General features: G+C 33.3%; 2 protein-coding genes and 1 long non-coding RNA gene across 9 annotated transcripts; all 3 read right to left on the bottom strand.

Annotated features, from left to right (window-relative positions):
• Positions 1-5,803: 5,803 nt before the first annotated feature.
• LOC147484860 (uncharacterized) lies at positions 5,804-9,240 on the bottom strand. Of its 6 annotated transcripts, none has more exons than XM_086576814.1 (8): positions 8,876-8,961; positions 8,243-8,310; positions 7,929-7,979; positions 7,768-7,840; positions 7,143-7,183; positions 6,289-6,348; positions 5,923-6,203; positions 5,804-5,864 (listed from the first exon to the last, which is right to left on the bottom strand). In XM_086576814.1, the coding sequence occupies exons 2-7, from the start codon at positions 8,243-8,245 to the stop codon at positions 6,162-6,164; spliced, it is 270 nt and encodes an 89-aa protein (XP_086432940.1). In that variant the 5' UTR covers positions 8,246-8,310; positions 8,876-8,961; the 3' UTR covers positions 5,804-5,864; positions 5,923-6,161. The 6 variants fall into 6 exon arrangements, with proteins under 6 accessions (XP_086432940.1, XP_086432941.1, XP_086432937.1 ...); XM_086576815.1 differs by having other exon boundaries at positions 8,217-8,310; positions 8,876-8,945; XM_086576811.1 differs by lacking the exon at positions 8,243-8,310 and having other exon boundaries at positions 8,876-9,240.
• Positions 9,241-10,156: 916 nt separating this feature from the next.
• On the bottom strand, positions 10,157-12,096 carry ENODL18 (early nodulin-like protein 18). The gene is made up of 2 exons (XM_086576809.1): positions 11,670-12,096; positions 10,157-10,700 (listed from the first exon to the last, which is right to left on the bottom strand). The coding sequence occupies exons 1-2, from the start codon at positions 11,878-11,880 to the stop codon at positions 10,198-10,200; spliced, it is 714 nt and encodes a 237-aa protein (XP_086432935.1). The 5' UTR covers positions 11,881-12,096; the 3' UTR covers positions 10,157-10,197.
• A 2,552-nt stretch (positions 12,097-14,648) lies between these two features.
• LOC147484858 (uncharacterized) lies at positions 14,649-19,174 on the bottom strand. 2 transcript variants are annotated; one of them, XR_015206740.1, is made up of 2 exons: positions 19,042-19,174; positions 14,649-18,460 (listed from the first exon to the last, which is right to left on the bottom strand). It is a non-coding gene; the product is annotated as an uncharacterized LOC147484858 (long non-coding RNA). The 2 variants fall into 2 exon arrangements; XR_015206739.1 differs by having other exon boundaries at positions 14,649-18,875; positions 19,042-19,168.
• Positions 19,175-22,619: the final 3,445 nt, after the last annotated feature.

The raw sequence follows: 22,619 nt of genomic DNA, 5'->3' as shown, positions 1-22,619 counted from the left end.
TCTAATATAAAAGATAGTTTTTTCTAATAGCCTATAATCCCACATACATGGAACCTCTTTGGAGAGTTTGAGTGTATTTATAATTCTTATATTTGGAGAGTTTGAGTGTATTTCCAATTCTTATATATTTGATCAAATAAAAAAAATTACTAAAAAATATGTGATTTGTAAAAAGTAATTTCCTATTACGAATCAAACACTTTTAGTGTTCCAATTCTTATATATTTGATCAAATAAAAAAAATTGTTAAAAAATAAGTGATTTGTAGAAACTAATTCCCTATTACAAATCATACAATTTTAATCTCTATGATAAAACACCAACTTATTTAGAATATATCATTAATACGGCCTCAAAACATAGTTAAAAACAATTATACAGAAAATAACATCACAAAATATATAATATAAAATGGAAAAAAAAAATGGCAAAACAATAATGACAAATATTTTTAAAAAATATATAATATTTAATGAAACTAACATAAAAAAATAATAATAATGGGGAATCGAAAACTAGATGCAAATGCATCGAACTAACCTCAAATAATATTTAACGGAAAATCGGAAACTGGATGCAAATGCAAGCATTAAACTAATCTTAAAAAATAATTAATAGAAAATTGGAATATGGATATAACTGTATTAAATTAACCTCAAAGAATAATTAATGGAAAATCAAAACTTAGATGCAAATATATCAAACTAACATAAAAAAAATAAAAAAAAAATGTCGAAAACTGGATGCAAATGCATTGAGCTAACCCTCAAAGATTAAATTAACGGGAAATCGAAAACTGGATGCAACTGCATTGAACTAACCTCAAAGAAAAATTAATTATTAATTAGAAACATGATGCAAATGCGTGGAACTACTCTTAAAAAATAATTAACGGGAAATCGGAAACCAAATGCAACTGCACTGAACTAATCACAAAAAATAAACTGGATGCAAATGCATTGAACTAACCTCAAGAAATAATCAATGGGAAATCGAAAACTGGATGCAAATTCATTGAACTAACCTCAAACAATAATTAACGGGAAATCGGAAACTAGATGCAAATGCAACTTTATCAAATAATAAACGGGAAATCGGAAACTGGATACAAATATATTAAACTAATCTTACAGAATAATTAATGGAAAATCAAAAACTAGATGCAAAGGCATTGAATTGACCTCAAAAAATAATTAATAGGAAATTAGAAGTTGAATGCAAATGTATTGAACTAACCAAAAAAAATAATTAACGGTAAATCAGAAACTGGATGCAACTGCATTGAATTGATCTCAAATAATAAATAATGGGAATTGGAAATGGATCCAACTGCATTGAGCTAACCTTAAAATATAAATAACGGAAAATTAGAAACTGGATATAAATGCATTAAACTAACCCCAAAATATAATTGGGTTATATCTTGTGGGAATGTCTCGATAAATATAGTTTTGCATTTAAAATAATGTTTATCTTATTTCTTTCCGTATGATTGGGAATTCTTTGATATTCAAATAGCTTCAATATATATGAACTTCACCTTATTAGGCAATCTCACAAAACTTCAATCAAATTTCTTTTATTAAACAACAAAATAAATTTGAAGGGTTTTATCAAAGGTGAATTATTTTTTTTTTTAATGGAAAGTGAGGTTTTCACGTTATAAGAAATTTGGTTAAGTAATCAATATAATATTAATATATAATAGTTCTCCATATTTGCAAATATTTTTCAGAATAATTAATATAACAACACCCATTCGTAGATAATCTTTGAAGATTCCACATAGTGAGTCATACATAATTTAAAGAATAATTAATGGAAAATCGAGAACTGGATAATCTTCGATGATCCCATACAGTAAATCAAGCATAATTTACTTTTTATGTCATGTTTGCAAGGACACTACAGATAGATTAGTATAAGTTATTATTACACACTATATTGGATAATTAAAAGGAAATCGGAAATTTGATTCAAATACAAAACTGAGCTTAAAGAGTAATTAACGGAAAATCGAAAACTTTATGCAAATGCAATAAACTAAACTAAAAAAGTGATTAACTATAAATCGAAAACTGGATGCAATTGCATTAAACTAATGTCAGATAATAACTAACGGAAAATTAGAAATTGGATGCAAATCCTTGAAAAATATCTTACGGGAAATCGAAAATGGTATGCAAATACATTAAACAAACCTCAGATAATAATTAATGGAAAACCGGAAACTGGATGCAAATGCATTAAACTAAACTCAAAAAATAATTAACAGAAAATCAAAAACCGAATGCAACTGCATTGAACTAACCTTATAGAATAATTGGTGGGAAATCGGAAACTAAATTCAAATGTATTGAAATCATCTCAAAGAATAATTAATGAGAAATCAGAAATGGATATAATTGCATCGAACTAATCTCAAAGCATAAATAATCAGAAACTAAATATAGATGTATTGAACTAGCCTTAAAGAATTATTAACGGAAAATCGAAACTGGATCCAAATGCAATGAACTAATCTCAAAGACTAATTAACAAAACATTGAAAAATGGATGAAACTGCACTGAACTAACCTAAATGAATAATTAACGGAAAATTTTGATGTAACTGCATTGAACTAACCTCAAATAATAATTAACGGAAAAATTGAAAACTTGATACAAATGCATTGAACTAACCTCAAAGAACAATTAATATAAAATCGGAAATTGGATGCAATTGTATTGAACTAATCTCAAATAATAATTAACGGAAAACCAAAAACAAGATGCAACTGCATTAAACTAAAATCATATATTAACTTACGGGAAATCAGAAATTGGATGCAAATGCATTGAAATAACCTAAAAAAATAGTTAATTGGAAATCAGAAGTCGAATGTAACTACATCGCACTAACCTCAAACCATAAATATCTGCTTTTTTAGCCTTCTCACATGAGTAATTACGAGTAATTATGAACCAAAAACGAAAGTGAGTTTATAAAAATAGACTCTTACATGTATGCAAACTGTATATAAATTGTAAACTATCAAACTAACCTAGAAAAACAATTAACGAAAAATTAGAAACTGGATGCAGATATATTGAACTAACCTCAAAGAGTAATTAACGGGAGATTGGAACTTGGATGCAAATGCAATTAACTAATCTCAAATACTAATTAACGAAATATTAAAAACTGGATGCAACTGTACTGATGAATTAACCTTAATAAATAACTAATGAGAAATCATAAAGTGAATGCAATTGCACTGAATTAACCTCAAATAATAATTAACGGGAAATCAGAAACTTGATGCAACTGCATTGAACTAACCTCAAAGAATAATTAATGAAAAATTGGAAACTGGATGCAACGTACTACATTAAACTAACCTCAAAGAATAATTAATGGAAAATAAAAAACTTGAACTAATAACCCTAAAACATATTTGTATTATATGTAGGGGGAATAAATCTCTCGACAAATATAGTTTTGCATTTTAAGTAGTGTTTATCGTAATTCTTTTATTGTGATTGAGAATGTTTTGCTATTCAAGTAGCTTCAATATTATCTTCGCCACATTGGGCATTCTCACAAAACTTCAGTCAAACTTCTATTATTAAACCTAACAATAAAAAAAATTGATGAGTTTTATCAAAGTTTGATGCTTCCTTTTTATAAAGAGTGATGTAAGAAATTTAAATGCATAAGTAATTAATATAATTTTCATATCTCATTGTTATACATAGTTGCTAATATTTTTTAGAATAATTCAATATAACTTGCACCGCTCAGTAGGACACGCTCATATGATAAATCTTTTCAAGTGGGAGTAGTGTATTCTTTGAGGATATGGAAACAATCAATCTGTTTTAGTGATTTGTACACATTAGTATGTAAACCGAGCGGTGATGATTTACCGCTAAATTACCATAAATCTAATAAAACTATTATACAAGCTAGATCGAGTTTAAGATAATTTTATTTGAAAATTACGGATTAATATCCTAAACCACAAAGTGAAGAGGCTATCTCAATTTGATCCCTTAGTTTCCAAGACTTATACACCATAATCTCATTAACATATTTCGGTTTATTTTTAATAAAAATATATTCCTGATTCGAAAATTTGCCGATAAATCACCATAAATCTAATAAAACTATTATACAAGCTTAGATCGAGTTTAAGATAATTTTATTTGAAAATTACGGATTAATATCCTAAACCACAAAGTGAAAAAAGTTATCTCAATTTGATCCCTTAATTTCCAAATACTTATGCATCATAATCGTTGCTTTCATTAACATATTTCGGTTTATTTTTAATAAAAACATATTATGATTTGAAAATTTGCCGTGAAATCTTTGTAAAACTTTTCAAAGACACATATTTAATAGATCCCAGATGTATGCGAGGTTTAAGATAATTTTATTTGAAAATAAGATAAAAATAAAACTAAAAAGACAAATAGAAATATTTTACAACCATAATCCAAAGTATTTTAGATACCACGAATTCCAACTAATAACTAACAAGGACAACTATAATCGTTAATATGATACAGTGATCATTAATGATTGACCGGTCATGATAATATGCATTAATACATCATGTCAGATAATAAACCCCATTATTTTCATATGCCCCGTGTCTTAAAGATATTCACCGGCATTTCGGCATTTTCACCTATGCATTATTTTCGGCACTGGTTGCAATCATGCTTGGGCATGCAAAATATTTAATGAGATCCTAAGACAACGAATAGGATGACTTTACTCCAAAATGGTTGCATCTAGTGACATTTAATATAATAATTGACTAAAAGATAAAAATAAAACTAAAACTGACAAATAGAAATAGTTTTAATCAACCATAACTCCAAAAACAAAACAAAGCTCAAATTTTTAGATACCACGGATTAACAACTAACAACTAACAAGGACAATCCCCATTTATTACAGTGATCCCAACTCTATCATGATAAGATTGACCGGTGGTTCATGATAATACCGCATTAATATAGCGTCATGTCAGATAATAAACCCCATATTATTATGGTATTATTTAACATTGAGTTGTCTGGGACTTGAATAACCAATACTTGCAAGTTGCAACACTGCGGATTCAATGGATGTGCTGAAGTTAAACGTGGGTCCTTTTTGAGTCCTATCTACACTTAGTAAGTCTAAATTGGAAAACTGGGGAGATCAAATAGTCAACCTAGCTACCCTTCCAATTCCTCTCTGGTACATGAGTATCTTGTGAATTCTCTCGAGTCAATTGAAACAAAATTGTTTAGAGTGCGTGGAAATCCCAACTATGCAACTGAAAAAAACTACTGACAAATTGGCCTTTTTATAGTACATAATACCGAATCTTTAAAGATTGCAAGCTAATACATACTTAATCTATACAACAACATAATAATCTATAAGCCCTTAGAAAGAATTAGTAATCTAAAGAGTACCGATCTTTATACCAAAAGAAAAAATAAAAGAAAGAGTACCTGATTTTAAGCAATCTTAAAGGGTTATTTTGATGTTCCACTAGGATTATATGTTGTAGGATAGGTTGTAGGGAGAGTGATGGAGAGAAAGGAGAGTGGCTAATGAGGGGCAAGAGAGGAATAAAGTCTTTAACAAATGTCTACTTTTCAGTGCCTCTTAATGATGAAAACTGAAAATACAAACAACCCCTTAATAGAAGAATATGAAAGAAGAAAATGGGAGAGAGATAGATGGTGTTAGCCTGAGTCCAATGCTATTCACTCTCTATCTCTGAAAATGATTGTAACAGTGTTTTAAGAATAGAGAGAGCGTAATTCCATTTTATTACCCCACTTCAATGGTTCGGTTCAACCGCACCAAATGACATCTATTTTATGCGTGGCGCCTTTTGATTTTTGAAGGAATAAGGAGCCATTGGACATAGCCTTAATAAGCCATATAAAAAGATTTTTTTTTGCTCGGCTAAAACATGTGTTCTCTGTAAGAGTCGAACATGCTACCTGAGATTATTTGGTCAAAAAACAAGACCACTATTATATTAACATTACTTGATGTTCTGCTTACAAGGTTACTTCCCCCCTCCAAATTTCTTACACAAAATTTGCCAACAAGAACATTAGGAGAACAATGGCATCAACATTCGTTAATCCAACCTTGTCAAACTTTAAAAGCTTTCAGCAGCATCCATACTCAACTCTTCGCATACCTGAAAATCAGGAAGACCTTAACTGTTGGAAACAAAATGCCTGAATCGATTAAATATTACAACGTCCTGTAAAATAAATGCATACAAGTTTTCTGTGAACACTTTGAAAAGCTTTGCAAAATCTTTCTGCCTTGGCCGCACCAACCTACAAATGCAACAGTCATATTAATTTTCTCATAGATGCACATTTTGACATATTATGAAGGCATCTATTAACGGAATGAGGGACTGTTCACTGGATTCACATAAAAAACAAACAGAAGTAGCAAATACTTGACAACAATTCCTCTGAGCACTCATTCTATGATTATAAGAAAACTTCTATGCTTAAAATTTGGTATGGTAAGTCTCTTGATGAGTTCACTGCACTTGCTGGTGAGACTCAAAGAGACAGAGACAGTAAAACTAAGCACATGTCCAAATCGCAGAGTTCTCTAAACTGAGGGGGGACGGGGGGATAATTGCAACAAGTCAAATGCACCTTAACAAAGAGAATGCAGCAGTAAATTATTAAGATAACAAAGAGGATCAGGCTTGAAGAAGAGAACCAAAGGGTCATGCTATACATGAGTCACACCTGCTAACCCCAGTGAACCCAGTAGTTGGAAACTAGCTGGTATTAACAATTTTGTTTTAAAATCACTGGAATGTCATTCTTAAGCTAGTATATGTCAGTCAGTCACATATATTCCACTACGATACACATTCCCCAGTAGTCTTTTATTCTTTTGAAAAAACACAGTCGTCAAAAAATATCCAACAGAAATATTTCTTTTTCAAAGGTGTCCAATATAGACACTGCAATCAATTTAATCACCTAGCAGAACTAATAGTGTGTACTATAAAATACGGCCTATTTTCAGCTCCGCAATTACCAAAAACACCACATAATCAATGTTAAAAGTCGGCGAGTTTAGTAACAAGAACAAGTGAGCATACCGCCCTTTCTGCTGCCAGCTTTAATTTCTCCCAAAATGGATCTGTTGGCAGAAGAATTTGGATTATCAGGATTAACTTGACAAAACAAACAAAGTTGCATATTGACAATGCATGTCAGTCATTCCTACACACTATTCTTAATACATTGAAGCTCGTTTGGAGAATACTAATTCACTGTAATAGCAAAACACACTGATTACCCCACAGTTACCAAAGAGATTGTAAAGACAGTACAAGAAACACTCAGCCATAATAGACGACTGTTAAAAATTAAGAAAGAGCACCAACGGAAGAGCCAACCTAATCTAAAGGCCTGTCAAGATGACATAAGAAAAGGAATACACTTAAAAAATCATGTTCTCTAACATTTAGGATAACAATACAAGCTTTGCTTCATGGGGGGGTGCATAAGAATTTACATTTTTTTTATTGTCATAAGAGTTTACTTGGACCACTTCTATAACCTACTGTTATCTATTTCAGTAAATCTAGTCTTAGTTCCATTTAAACTGATATAAAACACCACTAAGCCAACCTGGAAAAGAGCAATTTGACCTTTTTAAACGTAATTTATCTGTAGATACAATTTGAAATAACAAAATAAATAATTAAAAGAAATGTATACCATCACGTTTGATGTCTTGAATTTCAGTTCCCTTTTTATCATCCTCACCCCATGCATCTTGCCACTCTGATAGCTGTTTGAACAATATCAAATGGCCAAACATGTAAAATTGACTAACTTTAGGCTACAAAAACAAAAACCAACTTGTACAGAAAAAATACCTCAGCAGTTGCCATACGAGAAGTTGACTCTCTTGATGACTCCGACTCGGGCTGAAATTGGGAACACCAGTTTGGTATTATCAGTTCACTATTTAAATGCATATAAGGAAATGTAAGGAAAATCTACGCATGAATAAGCTCCCTCAAAGTGCTCTTTTAAACCAACTACAACAAAAAAACCCGAATAAATACTGGAGAAACTTGGGCAGGGCAAGAGCTTAATACTTCATTAATCGTTTCTCGAGGACCTAAGGAAGAACTATCTCCCACTCAAGCAATAACACTAACCAGAGATGATGAAGAATAATTTTCACCATTTCTTTCTTGGGGTGGTCAATGAAGCAAATCCCGCATTCAGAAGCAAGACCCGTGAAGCATGCAACTAATAAACATAAAGCTTAAGCCTCATTAGCATGCAACTTTACATGTAAAAAGGAAAAAATTAAATAATTAAATAAAAAACTTAAAAACATTTTCTAATTCAAACCTTCCCAATCCAAAAACTGATAGAAACTAAACTACTTCATTAGTACCTTAGTTTCATACTACCAGCCTTCGTGTTGACTCAGATTATCACATAAATTCCAGACATGTAAATTTTCTTAATTATGAGTTTATGACCTATTCCGAGCAAAAACTCATTAGCAAGAAAATAAGAGAAAACAACTATCGGGTTTTCTATGAAGTCTTAATTCTGTGAAGCAAACACAGCCAATAAAATCTTTCGCCCCAACATCAAACCATTGACATATCAAAGTTTGCTTCTTCATATAAGCTCTTCGATCTGAACTTTCAATCCATATCTATAAAATGCCACTCTTGATTCTTGTATTATTACCAAAGAGTCATGATTACTGTTTACTTTGTTAATGTTTCGTAGTCAGCTGTTACTTATGAGTACAAATGTTTATAGAAAATAACAACAAGTATTTGAGAGAGAATCTTACGTGGTAATCGCGAGATCGAACAATTGGGAAGAGTTTGAGAACTCGTCCAAACTCTTGTTCATCCATTGTCCCCAAGCAGTCAAAATTGGCTTGGTTTTATCCAATTCATTGGAATGTCCGAAATATCGACGAGATTGTCATTGCCGTACTGTAGCATATAAGACACACCAGACATTTTGACATTGGCATACTGATTAGGAGTTAGGAGAAGAGTTTGTTTTCTCGTATCTTTGAAATTCACACATTATTTTCTTTGAGGAGTGTGATGGTAAATTTTAGTCATGACTTTACAATTTCGGAGAATAGGGTTTGAGTTGCCTACGTATTCAGTTCTCTAATAAACTTGAATCAAATCAAACGTATATAGTTCATGTTGAGTAATTGAGTTGGAGATGGAGAGAATGCCAGTCTCCTCCTTGAGAATGGAGAAGACGCCTCTTTTATAGGCATAGATTTTCTTTTTTATGTCTTGATATTGTTTTTTTTTTTCCGCGTTGTCTTGATGATTGTTTTATTTTTTCCGACTTGATCTTAGATTGACCTATTTGTAGTTGTAGTGGTTGTTGAGGAGTTCCTGCCAAGTTGTTTGGACAATGATTACTACATTATTTTTTATTTTAGTAAAACCAATCTCATGTCAATGTCCTGTCATGAAATCATTCCAACGATAATCTATTACTTCGGGAGCTAAGGAGCTTGATGTACAATAATGCATTATTACAATTGTTTTATATATACTCTGCCTGTTTGGTTGATCGACCATGTTTAGGAGGCTGGATGCCCCAAAAGAATCAGTCTGAGATACTTTTTGGTCAATGATTTGCCTGGTACATTATTTTTTTTTATTTTTCTAAATTAAAAAAATAACCAAATTTTCTCATGTAACAATGTCCTGTCATTCAAATCATTCCAACGATAATCTATTCAAAAGCTTCGGGAAGATAAGGATTGAAAATTGATGTACATGATTTTCTTTGAATACCCAAATTATTTGTAGGTAAGATTTGGTTTTTTGTTTTTCAAATCTACCCTGGGAGTTAGAACTTAAAATGGAGGCTAGTGACAAATTTTGGGGTCCACTCATGCCAGGGAAGAAGCCATGTGTATTTCTTCTGACGGCTGAAGTTGAATGAATAGAATCTTAGCTTTCCCATAACGTAATCCTTGTTATCAGGCCATTTCTGTTCTCCTTATTCATAAGTTGTGCCCCATATTTTGAAAATGAAGACCAAACAACTTATTACAATTGTTTTATATATAAACAGGCCCTACACAAACAAATTATTGAACATATTATGTAATGAAATGAGAAAAATAAAAAATCAATAACAAATCCATACAATACCTAGCAACCCGATAATACCATTAAGTTTTATGTTCATGAGCTTCATGGACAATTTTAAGGAAATAGACCCTGATGTATTTTTAGCATTGTCATTGCCAGACTCTTTCGGATGATTAAAATCCGAGGATATTGTAGTTTCTGGATCAGGCGTCGAATCTGCATCATCTTGATTCCTTGGAGATTGGGCGACAGCCGGAGGGTTTTTGAGACTTGCAGGCAAACCTAGTCCATGTGTTACATTCATCTTAAAACGCTGTCCATGTTTGCATTGTTCACCGTCGTAATCCCCTGAGAAGAAATATGTCATTCCTTCTTTCAGTAGGGGAACTGCAACGAAGACTGGGTCAGGGGTGACAGCTGATGGCTCACCCTGAGACCATTGGGTGGTGTCATCATTTTCAGCATTGTCGTAATCGCAACGTTTGTAAGTCGTGAAATTGTATGATTGGACAACAGAATGGTTGCTATCGGTGTTGAACACTGCATCAAATGAACGAAAGCTTGTAAACTCACTTAAGTAATAAGTAGGCCTTTTGCTGCTTCTTCTTTTTTTTCCGCTTAATTAAGTAGGCCTTTTCCGCTTACTGTAAATGTGTAAATAAAATGGTGCGACTTGAATCACAGAGAATAAGTATTGGTGTTTATGCACCACATGACCATGTGATCGTCGCAACTTGCAAGTGCATTTTGACTGCCTGCCTCTTCCTTGAGTTCTGCAATAATCTTCTACGACCGGAATACTTTACAAAACTAAAAATTCTTATGTACGGAAACAACTACACAAGAGATTCATATATATGTCTAAAATTTAAAAAATAAATAAATAGTGGGTGCTTCACTTGCTGTCTTGCTCAAAGAGCGCATAACTTTGAGGACTATGTATGGTTATTGTACATTTGCACCCATACACACCATTTATGAACCAACCACTAGCCTGATTAGTTCTAATCATTATTAGATTAAGTACTTCTATAGTTCTAGAAGATATATAATAGAAGAGAAAAAGTAATTAGGCATGAATGTCGACTTGTTGCCAGTGCAGTCTGACAGCTGTCACTCTGTCAGTAGCTCAACATGCATAACATGGAAATTCTTCAAATGATTGCCCTCTGTTTTCTTTTGAGTGGCTATCTTCAAAATGGAATTTGTCCTAATAATACACTTTTTTGGTTTGCGTGGCTTAGCTTTCAGGAGTTCACATCTTTTAAAGTCTAAAAATGCATATTTCCACAATTAGTATAGAAAAAAAAATCTCATTACTGGAAATTCGCTTATGTCTAGTTAATTTATGATGGTTTCTACAAAAGAAGAAACACAAGAGAAAGTGGTTAACACAAAGACATAAGAGAAAATCTAGATATAGCAGAGACTAATAAAGTAATACGGAACACAAGGAGATGTGGGGAATCATAACATTATTGGAAAAGCGTTTGACATATAGTGACTTACTGAGGAAATCTCCAAGACTGAAGTTCTTGCCAGCAACCCATTTTTGGTAATTCACAGTAGGCTTTTTGAGTTTGTCATACCAACCCAAGGAATCACCAACTGTGTAGTTCTTGTAAGCATGAACAAAAGATCCTGAAAAAGATAGAAAAATGAGACAGGAGAAGAAGAAGAAGAATGGAATGTTCATGCCCCTGCTACATCTCGGTTTCATTTTGTCTTATGGAAAATTGGAAATACTTTGAGAAGAGTGGACTACTGGACTGTAGAGTCGTAGAGATTGGAAGTACTTAGAGTTTTAGACATGTTGAAGAACAAAAGAAAATGAACTGGGAATATTGTGACCTTGTTAGCAAAATGTCCTCACTTTGCCACACAATTACTAAAACTGTTTCCTTTATCATTTTTTTTTCGATAACCATTCTTATTTATCATTTTCTGGTCATGTTTCAGCTTGATTGAATTATTAATAGTGGGTCATAGCTCATATGATACAGGACCAATATAAACTCTATGTGCCATTCGGCCTGATGATATGGTACCATGTGTCCATGTGTTTTTGGTTTTGGCGGTGAAGCTAAACCCTTTTAGAGCATTCTCAATGCAGATGTTACCTCTAAATGGTCAAAAATTTTGCCCAATGTCAAAAGTGAAGTCAAAATAAGAGTGAAACCTTCAACCGATATAGTAGCTGAGTTGGGTACTTCAGACAAGATGTTCGACTTTTTTTCAATTTTTCTTTTAACTTTCAGACGGAATATTTCATTCGGTCCGGTGCGTTTTTTCAATTTTTACATTCAGACGGAATCAAACATCCCGTCCGAAAATAATAGTCACATTTGCATTGAGCAGTCTCACCTTGCTTTTCACCAAAACAGTAGAAAATAAGAAAAATAGAACTAACGTGGAGGTGAATAAGAATGGCTTGCATTGGAAATGCTCTTATGCAATATATAATTCTACTTCACGTTCTCGACGTATATGATTTTGTTGACATTAAACTTAGTAGTAAACTGGCAGGCCTTTTGGGTGAGCAAAAGTGATACAAGAAGAGTTCACTAAATTAGAATTATATATTGCATAAGAATGGAAATGTGGCATAAATTTTGCCTTTCATAGTTTCACATATCATAGAATGTACACAATAATTGAAAAAAAATACGTAGTGGCATAAATGTAGATAACATTCTAAACGATAGCCAAAAAGATGGTTGGATAGGAAGGTAGAATTCTTTAGGTATCTTATCTTGTAGTGCTTTAATAAGCTTGAGTGACACCGTAACAAGAAAAGTGTGTCGGTGGTCTCTGGATCTAACTAACATGTGATTTGCAGCTGGATAAACAAATTGCTTTAGTCGTCCAAACACATGCTCCGGTGTCCCATTATACCATCCAAAGTTTCAATACAACATTTATTTGGTTGTATACTTGTACGTATTTTACATCTTTTTGGCAATATGAAGGTAGAAACACCTAACACCTTCAAAGATCCTATTCCATTTCAAAACCATCTCTATCCTCTTTTAAATTTACATCAAAGATTTTACAAGCGCTGCGAATGAATTCTTTTCATACTGTATTTATTCTAAAAGTAATTCTAACAATTTTTTTTTTTCAATTTTGTAGCGGTGGCCGGTGGGTACCCGTGAAAGCATGGACACGTTCCTTCAGGTCCCTTCTCCACGCCCGAGAAGCAGGATCATGGGCTAGTCCAAGACCAAAATGGGAATAAATTAGACAAGTCCAAAATGGGGAAGAGATTTAGAAACGGGCCTCCACTCCTCCAGCCCATTAAGGATAACTTTTTTAGTCCTGTCGTCCTGGTAGGGGTCACAATTTTGTAGACGACCTGCGAACCCGGCACGAATCTGACACAAAATTAGCGGGTTCGGGTTGGAGAAAAAGATTTTTGGGTTATTTAGGGTTGACCTGCCCAACCCGTCAAATAAATTCCACACCTCCAAGCCCAACAAGGATAACTTTTTTAGTCATTCCTGTCTTCCTGGTAGGGGTGGCAGTTTTGTACATGACCCGCGAACCCAGCATGAATCTGACATGAATTAGCGGATTCAGGTTGGAGAAAAGGTTTTTGGGTCATTTAGGGTTGACCAGCCAAACCCGTCAATTAAATAGGTTGGGTTATGATCACATATGTTAACCCGAATAACCCGTGAGTAGACCCGATTAGTTCCCGAGTCTAATAGGTCGGGTCATCAATCCGTATAACCTGTTTTAAGATATGTTTTATAATTTTTTAGATTTCATCATCCCAAATTCCCAACTACCTAAAACAAAATATAATGATCAGTAGTAGTATCATGTCCTGTAACAATTAAGCATGTCTTTTTAATAAATTTAGACTTAATCTATTATTGTTCATCAGTTTATGTTTTCAAAAGTTAAAATTTACTAACGGGCTATCTGTTAACCCTATCCAAATTCGCTAACTTAACGGGTCACAGGTCGGGTAATCCGTTAGTTTGGCGGGTTGGGTTTGGGTTTGTTCTTTCAACTCGTGATCCGATTTCAATCCGGCACGAACACGACCCAACACTACCCATTGCCACCGTTACTTCCTGGTTTTCAGATTAGATACAAAAAACACCATGATAAATTTTGAAGTATAACAGTATAATCATATACCTTGTGTCTTTAACCGACCAAGTTATCCATACTAGCAAAATGCACGTACTCTACACGAAGATGACTAACAGAAAATATTGAAGAATATTTTGAAAATAATTTCAGTCTCAAGTTCTTTTAGATTTGGTTTATTGCAATTGTTTATTATTTTGTTTAGCACATCAAGTCGCATACATGAAATTGAATTTCACTTGTATTTAATAAAAGGCATCTTTAATGAAGCAATACCTCAAAGTTAGGATAGAATCTTAGTGGATTTGAACCACCATCTCTTGAGATGTTTTCTATTGAACTATCATCAAGTGCTCTTCCATTTGGTTATTAGGTGTGAACTTGATGGAAGCTAGGTAGTAGAATAAAAAACTAACAGGAAAAAGTTTACATACTTCACACAGTTTACATTGTTTTGGTAAAAAGTTATGCTACACCATCCATCTTAGCCGCTCTCTTGTACACTACGCTTGAACCTTACAAAGGCTTAATAAGTTTTCAAAATGTAAATTAGAATAGGATGCCTGAAAAAACTCTTGGTAGCAGCCTGCTACTCCATTGACCTTCAATGTGTACCCTAGCAATCCTATAAAACGGTTGTCAGATGAAGTGCTACCAACAATATCAAGAACTAGTTCCATCTTATTAGATGGCACTTGATAAGGGTGCCTATGTATATGTCTGAAAGCTTCTTATTAGTTGGTGGACGGCCTGTTTTACTGAGCCAAACAGCTAACAAAGTAAGACATTACAAAATAATCTTTTCTATTAGTTATAACATCATATATAAGATTATATATATTCAAGAAAAGTCTATGAGTAGGAGAACCTTTAACCCTTTTAAGTATTGCAAGTAAAGAGATCGCACCTTTCAATCTTATCAAAACCAAGTCTTGAACTTCTAAACTGTTATGCAGTGCCTATATTGTCTTACTTCTCAAGTGACGTGGGATTGCCAGACCCCATATCAGTAAATCCCCTCAATGTCCTTCCTTGTCTCCAAACGCCATCTTTATGTCCAAGCTCTTCATGAGGCACCTTGATGGCAAAACCTGAGTTGCAACCGTTTCAACATTATGTCCACCTCTCTCATTAGAGTTTTTAACCTTATCCTCATACTTGATTTCAGCAGCTCCAGACTCTTCACTTTCTGATTACGTAGCTCGAGAAAATTGGACACCATTTAATTTAACTTTCTTGAGAGCATCACCACTGGAGAGCCTTTGGAGTCCCAATGCATTATCATTACCCGGAACAGTTGATGTTGATATATGGAGGGATCTCACGAAATGAAATAATTGGGAAAACAGCAAGTTGACGAAAACTGAAAAACATATAGCTTATATGACACCATTTGATCACACATTATCAAAACATAAACTACTTTGAACATATGAGACCAGTACGACCGGTAGCATAATACAAACTCGCCAGATACTGAAATACACTACTATCTTAAATGACTCTCTGTTAATGCAAGCCATTAATAGAGTGATGTTCATATGCATAATAGATTACACTTAGCTTGTACTTGTAAGTTTATCACATTACTAACCAAATTCATAAAAAGAGAGTAGTCTTAAATCTCAGCAAGCTAGGAGAACTGTAAAGTGGATCATCGTGTAAAGTGTCATGTACATAAATCATGTTTGATGTATAATAAGAAGTTGTAGAAACTCGTGGCCAAAAGTAGGATAAGGTAGGTTTTATATACGCCACACATGTATTTGCCTCAGGCATAGTAATAATAACGAGTTTAGTAAGTGTTTGAAAGGTGATTATAGATTTGAAAAAGCTAAAGCTTCAATGTGTTAACGAATGAATATAAAAATCTAACCCGATGAGTTGTGAGCTCCTTTTTTTATCTATCTTCACCTTTATATATATAACCTATAAAGGTAAACCCGGCCCATACAAACAAAGTGATAAATAAACTACTAACAAAATGTATAGTATATGAATGTGGAAATAGGTAGTTTCTGTGTAGATGTAATATACGTAGTCTTAATGATCCTAACAGAATAACACTTAGATAGATAGAAATAGATAAATAGAACAACATAGAAGTAAAAGAAATAACACGGCAAAAGAACATGTACTACATGGGTACCTGCAAAAGAATACACGCTTTGTTCATCATGTAAGCAGATGTTGCAAAAAACACAATCCCAAAAAGTAGGAGTTAGGTAGTAGGCTCCTGCTTGGAATTCCAACAAAAGAGATACTGAGCAGAGATGAAACACGCAGCTGTAAAATCTTCACACAATGTTATTGCACATTTGTAAAATGATTCAATACAACTTTATATAATTCGAAGGACACAGCCAATACATACCAAGACACACATAGGCTATAGGCTCAGGTCATATACAAATAGGCTATATGAATGTAGGAGTCTGGCTATGCATTTAGAAAGCATAGTAAATTGGTGACCAATTGTATGTGATACTAATAAGGTGTTTACCTGAGAATGTATGTATAGTGAACTCCAAAAAAAAATGTACAATCTCAAAACCAAATGATATTGGAACAATACACTTGCAGCAAGCAATAAAATATATGATATAATGCTCTGTCAGCTTCTGTGCCAAGTAAACAATGCAAAGTCTCCATTGCATGTTCCTGCAATATATTAAGTATAAGCAACATTACATGTGAACAATTGCATTTCAACATTTAAAATAGGTCTACATGTTTCTCATGCTGCCATTAGTCCTACCCCTAAATCTACAAACATTTTATTTGGTATATTAACAATAGAACCATAGATGACACTTTGTTTAGTATAACGCAAGCTCGACAGGTGGTAATAAGAATATGCACAAATAAAAAAGGATACAAAGAAGAAAGTAGCATTATCTAGCTAGCTTGCTGAATAAGATTAACTTGTGTCTTACCTTGAGCATCCAAGATTGTGATAGAGGAAGTAGAATTCTGTAAGTATACAATGGCAGGGTGGAAGAAAAGGTGATGGACCTGTAAGTGAAATTAATCTATTGGTTTTCAGTAAAAGACCAATATGAACTCATTCAGGTACTTCTTCAAACAATTATCCTATGATGCCCATTGTTTAAATAGCTATGGAGAAAGAGAATTCAGTGAATAAGAAAAGTAAAAAATTCATAGCCAATAGAAGAAAGTCTTAATTTGCATACGTAGTAAACATTCTTGGCTTCAAAGCATTGCAAATACTTGGGCTTAAAAAGTCGTATTCCAATAAACTAACATAGATTATTGTGGGATAAAACGATATACATTGAAAGAAACAAACAAAGTAAAGCGTAAAGAAGAGTACATATATATAAAATTGCAAATCCATTGTCACCAAATGAAACACTGACTTTCACAAAAGTACACTCGAATCATGTAAAATTATAACTCAATATTACAGAACAACTATTTGCAGAGAAGACGTTGCTTAACAAATTATTGGAGGTAACTGATAGTGAGTCAACAACAGTGGTACTTTAAAACCAGGTTAATTTACTTTCTAAATTTATTGAGATCGATAGTATATTAGACGACGTCTATTTGCACAATGGGAATGCATTTGAAGAAAAAGGAAAAATAACACGAATTTGACACATTCCAATCTTGCATTACCTTATACTTGATATTCAAATCGTAATACATAAGACCTTAGTCAAAAGTAAATAATTTACAAACAATCCTGTCAATCAAGTGATGGTCTAAAAATAAATTATTGGATAGATGATAACAAAAAGGTGACAATCAACTAAATATCTCCAAAATGATGATTCAAAATAATAATAGAGTGTGTTAGATAGAGAAAATAAAGGCAACGACCGATTGATTCATTAGTCGAGAATTAAGAGTTTGCTGAAGCAAAATACACCAATAACAAAAATCAAAATAAAGGTTTCAATAAGGGTTACCCAGATGTCCCCACTGATGTGTGATTGCAGTGCTTCGTCGAACGTCCTTAAACACTGGAATCAAATGTGTGATTGCAGAGAAGATGATTCTCGATTGTCACATAAGAAAAAACATATAGAGGGGGGGAAAAGCTTCATTACCTTATACAAACTGATGTGACATTATGAATAGAGGGGTATTGTTCAAATAGAGGGGTATTGTTCAAGAGTGAAAGAATACCTGCCTCAAGGATCTGCTATGGTAACCTCAACGCCTAGTTCAATCTGGAAGGAAGTGATTTGTTTCACAACTTCAGACGAACTCAGAAGATCAAATACTTATTTTCAGTGTACTGGAGACCCTATACAACTAGCCAAACATAGCCACACTAAATATATTATGTGTACTCTAAAGAACTGAGAATTTCATTGTGTTAAATATCATTATTAAATTATGGTAACAAACTGAAAGGTGCATGAGAGTGTAATTTGGTCATTTGTGTTTTGATTCATAAGTTAAGTTTTTAGATAAATATGCCAAATTCAATCCTAGTAATAAACCAAAAAAAAGTGCCAGTGTAGTTTAGCACACTGTAATTCTCCAACAAAACCATCTCCACATGAAAATCTACAATCTCTTTTTGTACATAAATCAACTTTTCGGGGATTCATTTGCCTTCAAAATTCTATCTTGCAACTCCTGCTCAACACAAATAAAACTCCCACAGTTCACAACGCCATTGAAATAGTAAATAACTAAATACCCAAATCAACATAACCCAAACAATTAGTTTATTTCATTGGTAGTATAATGAATAGCAACTAAGAAAAAACAATTACCAAAAAGATAAAAAGTAAGTGTATACCTTTTCAAGAACATGGGTACTGGTTGGGTCTTCTTCACCGCCCACTAATTTCTTGGCACTCCTCCCTTCCACTACTTGGTCTTTATCTCTTACTACCTCTGCTAGATTTAAAGCTGGTCCTTCTGCACCTCCAAAGAAGCGGCTTTCGGAAGAACTTCACGAGGAATCTCGGTTTCGATCTAGACCAACCAAAATTAACTCCCCTACCTCTGCCCGGCGGTCGACCTTCTTGGTGTTCTTTGAAGACCCTCTCCTCATAGCTGCAGCATTGCCACCCTTTCCTCTTCCAACACCACCTCCCCCTTATTCTTTTCTCGAGTAAAAGTTTGGACTAAATTTTCTGCTTGATCGAAGGCTTAATATCATCAAGTTTTGGGATCTTAATCTAGCTTGCCTAACTCCACTTCTCAACTCTGGCATTATTTCCCCATGCAAATTACACCCGCACCAAATTCCAGTGAATCCATACACGTCTACTGCAACAAAACATCATAATCAAGACATAAAACCACATTGCGTTAACAGGAAAAAAAAAACCAACACCTAAACACATAAAAGACTGATCAAGAAATCCAATTATTCAACAGGCAATTGGAATTTCATATTAGAATTCCGCAACAACTACGTGTTCAATGTAAAACTATATTCAACCTAATTTTCCAATAACAAATAAGAAGAATCAAATACTACCAAACTAATTTTACTCCAATGCAAACACACAAACTATTAACTAACAATCACACCATTAAACACTACTAATTCTAAACAAACATATTGATCATCACAACTCAAATCAAATCTTATTAATACATGCACCAATAAAAAAAAACATTGTTAAACAATCTAACTACCGATCATCATCAAACATCAAGCTAACTACAACTACAGAATCAACAACATATAAAAACAAAGTCAGAGATTCGTTACCTTAAAATAGAGAGATACAACATGATCAAGTGATTTAGTGTTAGAATAATGATTGGTTACTGATTCTTTTAGCAATGGTGAAGATAATAAACTTTTTTTTTTCTGTGTATGATAAAAAATTGAGAGAACAATTTTTGAGGTGAAGGAAATAAATTGAGTTTTGTGTTGTTGTGATTTGTGTGTCCGATGTTGGAAATATAGAAAAAAAAAGGCTCTTCGCTATCAACAAAAAACCCATTAAACTTATCCATTTCCACTTCAATAAATCTTATAAAATCAATCTCATCTCTAGCCGTAGTCGTGGTCACCGTCAAAGGTGTTTGTACGTTTTCCACAGGGAGATTTCCTGGTTGTGATTTTCAAAACTTTGATGGGTATTCTGACCGGTCCTTTCACCTTCAGAGCCTTTAGTCCTTGCACTAGTCATAAGAGAGAGAGCATTCGTTCATTCGGCTTAAGAGAGTGGGGAGACGGAACATTGGTAATTAAGTCGTATTAATTAATGGTAATAAAGTTGGTATTAATGGTAAGCGTACCTCGCGAATATTTCAATATGGTGCGTGTATTTGGTTTTCGACTTGAAATTACACAAATGCCCTATGTTACATTCTTTCATCTTAAGGGTATAAACGGTAATAAAATTTGAAAAGACGAAATAGTCTTTTTTAAATTTGTTTGAATATTTTATCAAGGGTATTTAGTGGTAGAAAAAAGGCTGGTCCAATTTAAATGTCCATGTTAATTAGGCCCTATTTGGCAGCATGAATAGCCCAACCTATTCATAAGTTAGGGTGCACTGTCCCGATTTTTCTGTTTGGTTCTATTATTTTGGGCCCAATTTTGTAGACCGTATGCTACTAGTTGGTTGGCCCAACCACAAAAGTGTGTATAATGGTATCCATGTGGAAGCAATGGATTTCGATCTACATGTTGAGTTACAAGAAAGGAAAAAAGAAAAAGACGGAAAAAGAGAGAAAAAAATGACTCATTTCATCTTCTTCATTCACCAAAAAAGAGAGGTTTGATTCTTTCATGAGTTTCAAGCTTCTCTCCACTACCAAGTAAACTCTCACTCCAAGACATCCACTCCATCTCTAGTTCTCACAATCAAAGACAAATCAAAATCAAAATCGAGCCCTCCCCCCCCCCTAATTAATCTACTCTCCTCTTCTAAGCTATTGGAATCAAACAAAATCATTTTTAGTTAAAATAATATTGGGTTTTTTGTGTTAATGGGTTTGAAGAAGAATCAAGTTTTGTGAAAGAAGGTTTGAGAAGAGATGGGAATTTGGATATGTTGTTTACTTTGTGATTGATGATTGATTGTTGATTGTGCCAAATCAACTTGAAACATGGGCACAAATTTTGGATGTGTTAAGTTGATATGAACAAACTTGATGATTGGATATGTGTTGATTGTTGATATGAACGAGAATGTGGACCAAACATCTGGCCAAAGTAGCCAACTTCTCGTGTATCTGCTACTTGACTTGGATACTCTAAACTTGGTTGAGTACCACATTATACAACGTAAGTAGCTACTGCCAAACAGAGCCTTATGATGTACTCTACTAATTGAGATAACACACACCTTGATAAAGAGAAAATGGAAAAGTAATAAAGGACATTTATTGTAAGTTTTCATGGCATATCCACAATATGTTATTAAATTATTTATGGTTGAAGATATATTACTACCTCAGCACTAAATAAATTAGCACGCCAAATTTTTTCCTCGTGGCCGAACAACTCTTGTTGAATTGGCTTATATATTTACATTTTTGTTATATCTAGAAAAGACTTAGAAAACTATGACATTATGCTAATAAACAAATAACTTCGCATGTGCTTTATGGAGATCAAACTCTCATTCTTGGTGATGTTTCTTAGAAAAATTAATTATTCTTTCTAAAACTTCTAAAGATAATTTGTTTAAATAATTATTATCAATCCAATTTTTCTGCTCTCGTGTAATATTAATCTATTGGTAGTTTTAACTCTCGATCTAGTGTGCGTAGAAAGTCAAAGACAATTTGTTAACATATATTAATAGAATTGACCATTTACATAAGTTCGAGCTTATGGAGATTGACAATTTAATATGGTATCAGAGCCTCTGGTTTCTGGAAGGTCTTAGTCGCTTAGTTCAACTCCTGCTAGGTGAAAATGTCAAGTCCTTCTACATGTGTATTTATTTCCACTCCTACCAGGTGAAAATGTCAAATCCTTCTACCTGTGTATTTATTTCCACTCCTGCTAGGTGAAAGTGTCTAGTCCTTCTACTTATGTATTTTCAACGTGTTTCGATGAGAGGGAGTGATGACATATATTAATATAATTGACCATTCATATAAGTTCGAGCTTATTGAGAAATTGGCAATTTAACAAAATCAAAGTATAATATGTACAATGTAAAATTCCTCAATTTTAGCGCAAGTTGATTTTGAGTTCAAACGTACTATCTAGTATACAAGAACTGGACCAAGTTTGGATTTATGAACTTTCGCTTATTTTTTCACATTTGGATTTTCCCAATATGAATTAATAATGGTCGATTATCAAGGCAACCTAATTATGATGTGATATGAAATCTAAGTTCTATCTAGTGTACTAATTGATCCAAGCACTACTATAGAATCTAATAACTAGCT

Source organism: Coptis chinensis, chromosome 8 (assembly GCF_015680905.1).
Source record: "Coptis chinensis isolate HL-2020 chromosome 8, ASM1568090v1, whole genome shotgun sequence".
NCBI lineage: Eukaryota > Viridiplantae > Streptophyta > Magnoliopsida > Ranunculales > Ranunculaceae > Coptis > Coptis chinensis.
This window is presented reverse-complemented; position numbering and strand designations above follow the sequence as displayed.

Bases quoted from the DNA above. Each gene is read 5' to 3' on its own strand.
- LOC147484860 (XM_086576810.1), bottom strand. From the start codon at position 8,941: ATGGATGAACAAGAGTTTGGACGAGTTCTCAAACTCTTCCCAATTGTT. The intron at 8,311-8,875 runs GTAAGATTCTCT...TATGTTTATTAG, and splicing joins TTCGATCTCGCGATTACCAC to TTGCATGCTTCACGGGTCTT. The intron at 6,204-6,288 runs GTATGCATTTAT...CCTGATTTTCAG, and splicing joins AAAGTGTTCACAGAAAACTT to GTATGCGAAGAGTTGAGTAT.
- ENODL18 (XM_086576809.1), bottom strand. From the start codon at position 11,880: ATGAAACCGAGATGTAGCAGGGGCATGAACATTCCATTCTTCTTCTTC. The intron at 10,701-11,669 runs GTAAGTCACTAT...CATTTGATGCAG, and splicing joins CAGTCTTGGAGATTTCCTCA to TGTTCAACACCGATAGCAAC.